Below are 11509 nucleotides of genomic sequence, written 5' to 3'. Positions count from 1 at the left end.
CTCCTGAGCTACGATTGGCTGATAGGTCAAACTCAGAAGCAGCGAGTGAACTCGCTTGACAGTAAGAAAGGAAGGAAGGAAGGAAAAAAGAAAGAAAGAATTTCATTGTGATTGTGTAAGACGAGAATAACGCATTTATAACAACAGTAATAAGCCTACATGACTTCTGAATGGCAGGGCTACCCCTGAATACGAACTAACGAGACGGGGTTTATCTGAATACGGGTGGGAAAACAAAATAACGGCCATTCTAACGCTCAGGAAAAGTGCCAACGCACCGGGTCACGTGACACACGTGTGCGATATGACACTCGCTTTCCCGTTCAGGTCTCACTGCTCACTGACATTGTATTACATCCATTTAAATTTGTTTTGTTAATTAAAATTGTTTGATCTCCATTGCTTTTTTTATTCTGTCTATGTATATACATTTAAGTGTATTATTCCCTTTCTTATAGAATCCAAAATATACATTTTAGTTGTTCTTTTCCAATTTATGCTTTGCTTGTTTACAATTTTTTGTGAAGCACTATTAGTTTGTCATTTGGACCCATCATCATCATCATCATCATCACCATCATCTATGAACAAGCAGGAATACATGGCCCATAATTTGATTTATTTTTATAGTTATTTTATATATTTTATTAGCTAAAGCGTTCATACTACATTATTAATAACTTTATTGGAATGGTACATATTACATTTCTTTAAATGTATTTCTTTATATTTCTTCTCTCATCCCATTTCAGAATTCTTTTATTTTTTATTCACAACACTGAGCTACATTTTTAGGTTTGAAAGGTGTTATGGAAATAAATTAGATTTTATTATTATTTATAATATGGTTATTAATGTTAATTTGACTCAGCACTGGAAACACTGCCTATAAGCAAGCAGCACGAAGTAGACATAACAGTGTTGGTTAGTTCCACAATAGGAAAACAGAGGCTTTGTTGTTTTAGAGGACAATGTGCCCATTGACATGGCTGACACGTGAGGAACACTGCTAAAAGGCTTGTTTTATACCCTAGTGTGACATAAACATTATGGATTAAACACTGATGAACAAATGTTTCTCATATGAGCATTTTTATTTTCATTTTTTTCTTAAAGTATTAATACTTACATTTGTAAACAGTAGACCCGTAGTTTGCATTAACAACACATCTGAGCAGCCAGACTTCCTATGTCTGTGCCACATAAGTACGATTTGAGATCAACCTTAAGTAAAAATACACTGTGCAATAACTAGCAACACATTTCCACAGTGCAAAAATATCTACTATTCTGAGGATGTTACTGAGGACGATATTCGAGTAATTCAAATATCAACACGGTTTAATTCTGCCGTGTGCTGCAACTTACAACTACGCACAACGACTACAAAGTGCTGCTACATTCATGGGTGACCTCTATGTGATTTGACCCCTGCAGTAGACGGTATGAATCATCATACAAATCACAGAAAGACTGAATGAACTGAGACGTGAATAAGTCTCATTAAAGAAAAAAAAAAGACAAGTGTTCAAGTGAATGGATTCACAGTGATATGAATCACAGCCACAACATACTGTAAACTGGACACAAAACTAGCTCACATCAAACACTGAAGCCTTACTGGGCAGAACGGGGAGAAGCGAAAATAGCCTGTATCAGAATTTAACCCCTTATAAACAAAACTCTATCCACTGACAGTCTGACTGACTAGTCAAGCATGTTGGTGAAGATAACTGTTGACATAATCTGCTTTTGGTGGGAGAATGTGGAGCACTATAACAAAACCAGACAAAATTCTAGGCTGTGATAAAAAGTGCACTGTCTGATGATCTGATGACCAGTGATGTCTCCTTAGTTCTTGCCCATCATCTTCAGCAGCAGCTATGAAAGTAAGCATAATAAGTACATAATAAGTAAGAATACATTTAGAATCTTTTCATTAAGGGTTTACAATTAATGAAAGATGTAGACTCAACTAACTACGTACACTTCAGCATTTTAGAACCTATAAAATAATGGATAATATAATAATATATACCATAACACAAAGGCACGCATTTGTTGGCCAAAAATACACTTGGACCATTCTGAAATACAATTTTGAAACTTAAACATCTGTGCATTAACTAGATTTGTCAAAATAATTTCCAGTTGGACTCACACAGTGAATCTTGCAATTGAACCATTCAGTTTGCATTCATTGTTTCTTAAAGAATCTTAATTGAAGCAAAACATGTGGTCAGATATGGGATTTGTGGGCCGATGCTGATATCCAGACATTTTTCATGTACATATCTGCTGGTGCTGAAATATAGAATGGTTTAAGACGTATACACTGGGACTAGACCTGGATTAGCATCTCAGAGAAATATAACATTTATTCATAATAAAATAATGTTTTAAGGTAGCAGCCCAGCACCATCTATACGCTCTGCTTCTCCGGTGTATAATATTGGTTTGAATCTAACCAGTCAAATCTAAACATCTATCAGATGCTGATAAAATCTAAACATCTGTTAGGTGCCAATAAACCCTTTTAAACTTCTGCCAATGCCAGTTTGGGGGATAACCTGGTACAAAGTGTAATGAAGTACTGTGCCTCATCACATTACCGTCACTGACAATGTGATTTTTGTTACTTTGTCACTCATATATCTGTGAAAGAATAATATTAATGGGCCCACATTCTACATTTTTCTTGTATATTATTTCTCCTAAGTGCCACAAATCACATTTGTGTGGTTTTATTTAACAAAAGCAATTGGAATTCATTTTTATCTAACTATTTTATCTGACTACTACTTTTTTCCCAACCAGGCTGTTTTTGTCACTGTGCCTTTCAGTCTGATATATGTAAATGAGCTATGAGTCCAGGCTGAACCACTTCCTATAATTTCACAGTGAAAGGGTGTGGCTAAACAGCTATAGAGTGAATAGCTATATTTAAAGGCTATATGTAAAAGCTATGATTTTTGTGATCTCACAAAATCTTTTTTTAATTGTGTAAATGAATAAATTTACACAATTTGAAATAAGTATGTTTAATGAAACTATTCATTCAGAATGGGCTGTTTTGCAGCTTAGTTCCCATACATGGACTGTGTAGTGAATGAATTTTGAATTTTTTACAATGTTTAAATAAAAATAATAAAAAAGATCCCAGTGCTGCAGAACAGAGCCTCAACCTGCTAACCGCCTAAACAAACCTCATTCGCTTAGAAACAGCTCTGTGAGCTAACTTTAGATTTTATATGGAGGCCGTACTTTGGACCCACTAGTTTCCAGATTTGCAGACAGTATAAACCACTCATAATTTTAATCAAACATAACCGAGTCTGTCTTACTGAAAAGCAAGGATAGTGGTAGGCCTTTTAAATTATGTTTACTGTGATCAGCTACTTTTGTTAAGTAAATTACACAAAGCACTGCTGGGTTTTCTCCTCTACTTTCCAGTTGGTACAGATTTGTATGGATTTTAGAGAGTAACTTAGAAATTAAGTAAAAGGTAAAGAGATGACTTTTTTGGAAAGTAAAGAGTAAAGTAATTCCATTACTTCTTTGAGTTACTACCCCATCACTGGCTAAAACTGATATCATCGATTCAGATACTACTTTGCTTCTCTAGCTCAGACATTTTAATACAACTAGTATTCATGATTCATCATCATACACTCATATCGTCTCAACTGATCTTACCTGTGTAAGGTGGTAATTTTCATCAACAAGCTGCTCAATGATGTTAAAATGATCTGTGTTTGGAATATCTTCTAAAGTAACCTTGAGCCCGGCAGTTTCCAAAGACTGTAAGAAATACAGGCAAGTGTTTTTTTAAATAATTTTATCAATAGAAAAGACTACACATTGATAAATTAAAAAAAAAAAGTTTTAACAATGTATTATAAGAAAGGATACACTCTGCTAGCTCAGCTCTTGCCTTACTTTGAAGTAGTCATCAGACTGCTTCCGAAACTCAGGGGAGTCATTTTGCCCCACAGCAATGACGATCTCACAGGCAGACGATGAAGCTTTTAGCTGTGGCACTAGCCGACTGGGACTGTTCCTAAGAGCCACCTCTCTAGGGAAAAACAATAGGGTGAGACAAATGCACAATGCACATTACAATAAAGACAATGCAGTTGCCAACAGTTCACCCAATGATGCATTAGCATAACAACAGCTCAGATCATTTTTGGACACTGATGATGAACATTCACAGGGCATGTGGTAATCTAGTGAAGAAGAAGTATTCTCATACTCTGTCATCTTCAGTGGCTCGTTCACGTAAGTGGACAGAATGGGCAGCAGGTCATAAATGCCACTAACAAGGAATGCTCCTAGGAGACAAAAAGAAAGGTAGATTCAAAATTACAATGTAAGATAGAGGCAGAGATGACGAAAGAGAAGCCAGTGTATGCTTTACATCAAGGATTCAAATGCAATGTTTGTGGAGGAACGAGGGCCACAAAGACTAAACAATATACAAATAAAGAAAGGTTGTAAAACATATTTTATATTTTTGAAAGAAGAATAAGCTAAATACAGCTATATATGCAAAAGTTTTGACCACCCTGGTCTAACTATGTTTTGTTGATTTTCTAAGTGAATATTACCTAACACCTCCTTGACACAGAACACATTTTAATGCAAAAGTGCTGTTGATTTGCTGAATTTAACACAAAAAACATAAAATACAGCCTGTGCAAAACCTGTTGCATACTTTTATGTTAATTTTATGTTAAACGTGGCAAATAAAGAGACAATTAAAGACAAAATTTAAAAAAAAGAAAAAAAAAACAAAATTTAAGTATTTGTTCTTTGTAGAGGACGTGTTCACATATTTTCACTTAGAAAATCAGCAAAACATGTCATTTTATGTGCACAGGTATGTATGGTTTGGGTTAGGGTAACTTCTTGATGGGCCGAATAAAATGCTCTCATGGGCCTGAGGGCCTGTGGGCAGCCCTGCTTTACCTTGTAAATATATCAAGAGGAAGTTCAGAGACACCAGACCCAACAATGCAGATGAGCTGAAGGCCGCTATCAAAGCATCCTTGGATTTCATAAAACCTCAACAGTACCACAGGCTGATCACCTCCATGCCATGCTGCACTGATGCAGTAATTCATGCAAAAGGTGCCCCAACCAAGTATTGAGTGCATATACTCTACATACTTTTCAGTAGGCCAACATTTACATATTAAAAAATGTTTTAATTTGGTCTTATATAATATTCAAATTTTCTGAGATACTGACTTTTGGGTTTTCATTGGCTGTAGGCCATAATCATCAACATTAAAAGAAATAAACGCTTGAAATAGATCACTCTGTGTGTAATGAATCTATATAATACATGAGTATAATATTATTGAGATGCACCTGTGCATGTATGCTTTACACTCTTCATAACACTATTTCTCAAACTGCAACACATGCACACACAAACCTTTGATTTGAGGCATCACACTATATTCCGACCAATCAGTGGACAGAACCATGGCTGCCAGGTGTGCACCAGCAGAGTGACCACACAGGTACAGCCCACTGTTGAAGGGCAGAGAATGAACGTTGTAAAGGCAGATTTGAAGCTGATTGAAGCAGAATATAAGGGGCCCAAAAGCCCAGGTGGACATACCTTATATGAGAATACTGCTGAATGACGGACACTACACTTCTGCGCACCTGAGCTACCATCAGATCCATATTACCTGCACAGAGAAGAGAGGCAGTGAAGTGAAAACTAACGGTGTGGAAAAATAACAACTGGCCAATGGTCTATCTGGATGACTCCCACAAGCCTGCTGTACCTTTGGGGGCTATGCTGTAACCAACAGCAACCACCACAACACCTTTCTGGACCAACGGAACGGCCATGAAACCAGACTCCTCCTTGCTGTAGGATGAGAGTGCGTACTGTTACATTTCAGACATGCATGTCGTTTACACTGATTTATACAAGTGAACTTGAGAAGGAGTGTGTTATTGCCTGCTATCACAAACATGATATTTGTGTTCTGCTTTTTTTTACAACAGTTTTGTAAAAAAATGAAAAAAATTCTGAAAATAAAGAACAGAAGCTTCATTCGTCAGTTGAGAAGAAATGTAGATCCGGCAACTCACAGAAAAGCAAATATTGTTACTTAGCAGCTGATGGTATGAGTAAAAAATGTGCTGTTAGCAGATATAACAACATGGTTAGAACGTTTTTCAACCAGACTGTGTGACGAGGATTCACTGCTGTATAATTCAAAATATAGTGTACCATATGAGAAACTGTTTGGAGTCACATTTTGTTCTGGTAAAGCACAGCCTAATCATACAGGAAAGGCCAGTGGAAACAGAAAAATCAGGCAATCTCCTGTCAGTCCTGCTCCACACTGCTCAGTTAGCAGAGGAAATTTAAATCAAATATTGTTTGATTCCTTGGAATTCACCCAATTTTTCCCACTCGCAAGGTCTAGACAGGAGTAGGAGGGCTACTATAAAGAAGTATTCTGGTACAGATTACTAACTATGTTAAACAACTTATATGTAACATCATCCAAATGATTACTAAATTAAAGTAAAATAATCTGATTACTGTATTTTAATTTTGAATTGCGTGTGTTTATAACGTGACATTACATAAAGGCGAGTTCAAACAAATTTCAATACGAGATCTTTAAAGCGAGGCAAGCAAAAATATGCACAGTTCTATGAAACTAAATGATACTGGTTACATTCAATAGCCGAAACATACGGAAGCATAAGCTGAGAATGGTGGTGAAAGTGAGGCTGGAAATAAGAGTCTCCAGCTGACGCCTTGCAGGGATATCTTCTATAAGGTAGGCTTGTATCCACAAAGGTGGACATATTAATCTGTCATCACCTCACCTGCCAATACACTGTGTAAATTGTGGAGGATGGAGATGATCCAGCTCACTGTGTCACACACACTAACCAGCGATTTTTGTAATCTTAATTTTAAAAAAAGCAGGACATTAGAGAACCCCTGGTTGAATTGGGCTGTACTAATACACACTACCGAACTGGTACAGCAGCTGCTGCTAACTCAGCCACTATGACAAGGTGGCTGTATGATTTACACACGTCTATGTGTCTCAGTATAATTACAACTAAATCATTTTATGAGAATACTTTGGTAACAGATAAATGTAACACAGCAATATATCCAAATCTCACTGTGTACATTAGAAGCTACACCTCGATGCTGGATTAATCGTTATCTGTTATCTGTAGTCCGTGGTTTGACCTGTGGCCACTTATGAAATGAGAAAACTCTATTTCCCTTTGATTAAAGATTCTTGGTGGACTGTGTATAAAAAGCACAGTGACCATCACAAGTGGATATATTGCTCTCTTTCACGTAAGTGCAGTAAAAAAATATGTAAACTCTAAGAGGTGAGGTGCCATTTCCTTATTATGTTTAAATGTTGGCATCTTTCTAGCTTGGTGTTCATTTTGATAATGCAATTTGAAAAAGAATATTAGAGAGTGCAAATGCATGAGTTAAATAACATTTTGTGTGCCTCCTCAAATGTGCCTCCTCGAAAACACCTGAAGTGCCACCACAATAATGCAATGTTATTGGAGCTCAACACTCGCAGAGGAGAACATTAACTGCTAATTCTGGTACGTCGGCTAAGAGATGCTTGTGATGGGGAAGAAGGAGGGTGATCCTACTTGTGATCCTAGAAAGAGGCCAATTAAGCTCTACTGGATTCCCAACCACAGATAGCTATTGCAATGTATGTGGGGATCTAACTAGTGGCCACTAAATGACAGCTGCAGCACATGGGAGCATATATAGAATGTATATGACTCATAGACACTCCACCCACTTACCTCAGGAACTGCCAGTAACCCCCATGGATGTAGATAACAAGAGGCACATCTGGAACACAGGAAAGGTTGACTGTTGAGAGTTACCTGAACTAACAAAAAATTTTCACAATATTTTCAAACACATCATGGCATCAGATGATATTTAAGTCTGAGTGAAAAGCAGTATCAGCAAGGGTCAGGGTGAGCTAGCTAAGCATATTCTCTGAATGACAGGTGGGGGTGGGGGTTGGGGAATCATTCGGTTAATATTATTTTTCCCCACTTGCAGATACATGATGATCAGAAGATGTTTTTGGGATTAAGTTGTGTTCTGTTGTGCTTCACCTAAAATTACACTAAAGAAAATAATATGGAGTTCTGTCTATGTAAATGTAGTGTAAACGTGGTTAGTGTAACATAGTGATTAATACCACTGCACACTACACAACACCAACAGGAGACCCATGCTACACCAATAGGAGTCCTTGGGCAAGCACTCTTTCTCTTCAAATAAACATAAAAACAATAAAAAGTAACAAGAATTTCTTGGGTCCATATTTTTCCTTGACACCTTCACAGCCACCACAGAGACTTGTTAATATCATCAATTACATCATGAGCACAATTTAATGAAGCACTGATTGATCAAACCAGGAGTTGCTTTTTAACTACATGTAATACTGGGCTTTCTCGAGGAGAGGTTTGAAAATGGTTAAACAAACACACTAACATCCATAAAATCACTATTTATTTTATATATTAGTTATTATTAATTAATATTCTATACATTTTTTTTATTCAAATATTAACACTTCTCTCAGCAAATAAACACATACTACACAAATAAATAGATTTTGAAAATGTGTCTTGTGTGCCTAAGACTTTCACACAGTACTATATATATACATACCTAACTGGGTAAAAGCTTGGTAAAATAAAGGCAAAATTGTGGAAACAAGCATATCATATTATAGAATAGAAATTTTTACCTATAAAATACTAAATTACTAGAGAAATAAAAATGTTCCTAACTTTTAATAGAAGTAATGGAACACCTTTTTATGATTTTTAATAATTTTGGACATATATAATGGGCACACAAGGTTTTATTTAGACACGGACTACATGCAGAAATAAAGCAATATACCTGGGGAAGAGCTGTTGGGAACATAAACGTCCAGCTTCTCCCCTTCTCCATCTCCATACGGGACATCGAGAAGCATCTGAGCAACAGAACGAGCCTTCTCTGTACCTAAACCCACAAACAGAAGAGGTTACGCTTCCTGCTTGCTTCTTTAACTAAGATGTACAAACAATGCCAGACGCATGTCAGCATGATATACATTCACACTGAAATTGCTGTCACAGGTTTTGTAGGGCACAATTAATCACTGCCACTTAAAGCCCCGTTCATAACCCCTGCCCCGGTTTAGGAGGGTTTAGAGAACACTGAAGCGAGGATTTGTTGAACACGGATCCGTTTAAAGGTGCATAAGCAAAAACAAACCAACGTATATAATCCATAGGATAAATCATCAGACAAGTGCAAGTTAGCTTTCCTGATCCCAGCCTGCGTGCAGATCAGACCCAAACAGACCAAAAGGGCTTGAGGAGAACAGGACGCAGCAGTGATCCATTACACTGGTAAGCATTAAAATAACCCACCAACCTGATTTCAGCGCAGCAACATGGGCTTTTATCACGTCGTCGGCCGCCATTCTGTGGGACCACTGGCTGGGGGAGTACTGCTTCTCCAGCTCCTATCAAATAGCACCGTGATCTGTGGTCACTCGGTCAGCCATGAGAGAGCCGTGACCGGCGAGGAGGCGAAGAGCGCCCCCTGCCAGCGGTCTTAGCAGGCACATTGTGAAAAGAAACTAAGGGGAGGCTGCGCTCTAAATCACATACTTCTACTCTACAAAGTGTGCTAAAGCAGTTGTTGTGGCCATGAGATACATATATTTATTATATGTTATAATATTATATTAATACACACACACACACACACACATATACACACACACTCACTGGCCACTTTATTAGGTACACCTTGCTAGTGAAAGGTTGGACCCCCTTTTGTCTTCAGAACTGCCTTAATTCTTCGTGCCATACTTTCACCAAGGTGTTGGGAACATTTCTCAGAGATTTTGGTTGGTTATTTGAGATACTGTTGCCTTTCTATCATCTCGAACCAGTCTGCCCATTCTCCTCTGACCTCTCACATCAACAAGGCATTTTCATCCACACAACTGCCGCTCACTGGATATTTCCTCTTTTTCGGACCGTTCTCTGTAAACCCTAGAGATGGTTGCGTGTGAAAATCCCAGTAGATCTGCAGTTTCTGAAATACTCAGACCAGCCCGTCTGGCACCAACAACCATGACACGTTCAAAGTCACTTAAATCACCTTTCTTCCCCCATTCTGATGCTCGTTCTGCACTTCAGCAAGTTGTCTTGACCACCTCTACATGCCTAAATGCATTGAGTTGCGGCCATGTGATTGGCTGATTAGCTATTTGTATTAACAAGCAATTGAACAGGTACCTAATAAAGTGGCCGGTGAGTGTGTGTGTGTGTGTGTGTGTGTATGTGTATATATATATATATATATATATATATATATATATATATATATATATATATATATAGAGAGAGAGAGAGAGAGAGAGAGAGAGAGAGAGAGAGATAGATAGATAGACAGACAGACAGACAGACAGACAGACAGACAGATTGACGCTTTATGGAGCTTCACTGAAAGCAGTGAAACTTGATCAACTAGTGAAATGAGTACTTACTCCTCTCTTCATGTTTCTCCAGTCGGACATAGTGGCAGCTCGGAGCAACAACAGAGACTGCAGTAGACCTTTGAAACTCTGAAGTGGGTTGAACAAACAGCTCCCAGCCAATAAAACAAATTTCTTTTGCTCTGGGCAAAAAAGCAAATCATCTGTTAATCAGAAACCTCGAGGGATGTGCTACTTTTGGGAATTTTATTTCCCTGAAGTCCTTGATGTGATGAAAAAACAGTCATAACCATTTTACCTGACTATTATCCACGCCACAGAAAAAAGACCTACGTTTATCCCTTAAACAGGCGGTTTTTGTGTGTTACATGTAAATGAGCTCTGTTCTGATTAGCCCTGTGCTAAAGCACTTCACACAGAAATGTACAGAACAAACTGGTAAAACAAGGTTGTTAGTAAAAAATAAACTTCTTTGGGAGGCCTGTTTTGTTTTGAAGGCTATGTAGTGCTATAATAACGAGCACAACGTTTAATCAGCGGGACTAAACGGCTGTAGGATGAATGGAGGGTTCATATGTTTATGGTTGTGACATCATAACCACGGATTTCAAAATGGCCTGTTTTAGCTTAGTTTCCATACATGCACAGTATGGACTTGAAACTTCATATAACATATACATACTACACCAACGTCTTGGGTGAAAGTGATAGTGGAGTGTTTGTAACTTCATGTTTCAGATACAAACATTAAACTTTCTCCTTTTATTGGATCACAAAACATCTCATTTACATATATCTTTCCTTTCGCCTTCCTGTGGCCTACAGCAGTTTAGTCCCACCCATGTTGAAGTTAAAATGAAAACATACTCTAAACCTAATGACTGCATAAATTCAGATTTTGGCCATAATTCACAACATATGTACAAATATTTTAATAGCCAGAT

General features: G+C 37.6%; 1 protein-coding gene across 1 annotated transcript; it reads right to left on the bottom strand.

Annotated features, from left to right (window-relative positions):
* Positions 1-1075: 1075 nt before the first annotated feature.
* Positions 1076-10711, bottom strand: afmid (arylformamidase). The gene is made up of 11 exons (XM_017684909.1): positions 10617-10711; positions 9491-9581; positions 8969-9073; positions 7843-7891; positions 5805-5890; positions 5633-5705; positions 5444-5541; positions 4256-4334; positions 3940-4075; positions 3697-3801; positions 1076-1881 (listed from the first exon to the last, which is right to left on the bottom strand). Exons 1-11 carry the CDS (start codon positions 10644-10646, stop codon positions 1852-1854), a joined length of 882 nt encoding a protein of 293 aa, XP_017540398.1. The 5' UTR covers positions 10647-10711; the 3' UTR covers positions 1076-1851.
* Positions 10712-11509: the final 798 nt, after the last annotated feature.

Source organism: Pygocentrus nattereri, chromosome 15 (assembly GCF_015220715.1).
Source record: "Pygocentrus nattereri isolate fPygNat1 chromosome 15, fPygNat1.pri, whole genome shotgun sequence".
Lineage (NCBI taxonomy): Eukaryota > Metazoa > Chordata > Actinopteri > Characiformes > Serrasalmidae > Pygocentrus > Pygocentrus nattereri.
The sequence above is the reverse complement of the archived record's forward strand: the minus strand, read 5'-3'. Positions and strand labels throughout refer to the sequence as shown.

Excerpts from the sequence above, each read along its gene's own strand:
- afmid (XM_017684909.1), bottom strand. The coding sequence starts at position 10,646 with ATGTCCGACTGGAGAAACATGAAGAGAGGA. Across the intron at positions 7,892-8,968 it reads TCCCAACAGCTCTTCCCCAG|ATGTGCCTCTTGTTATCTAC; the intron begins GTATATTGCTTT and ends CCTGTGTTCCAG. Across the intron at positions 5,891-7,842 it reads GGTTACTGGCAGTTCCTGAG|CAAGGAGGAGTCTGGTTTCA; the intron begins GTAAGTGGGTGG and ends CTCATCCTACAG.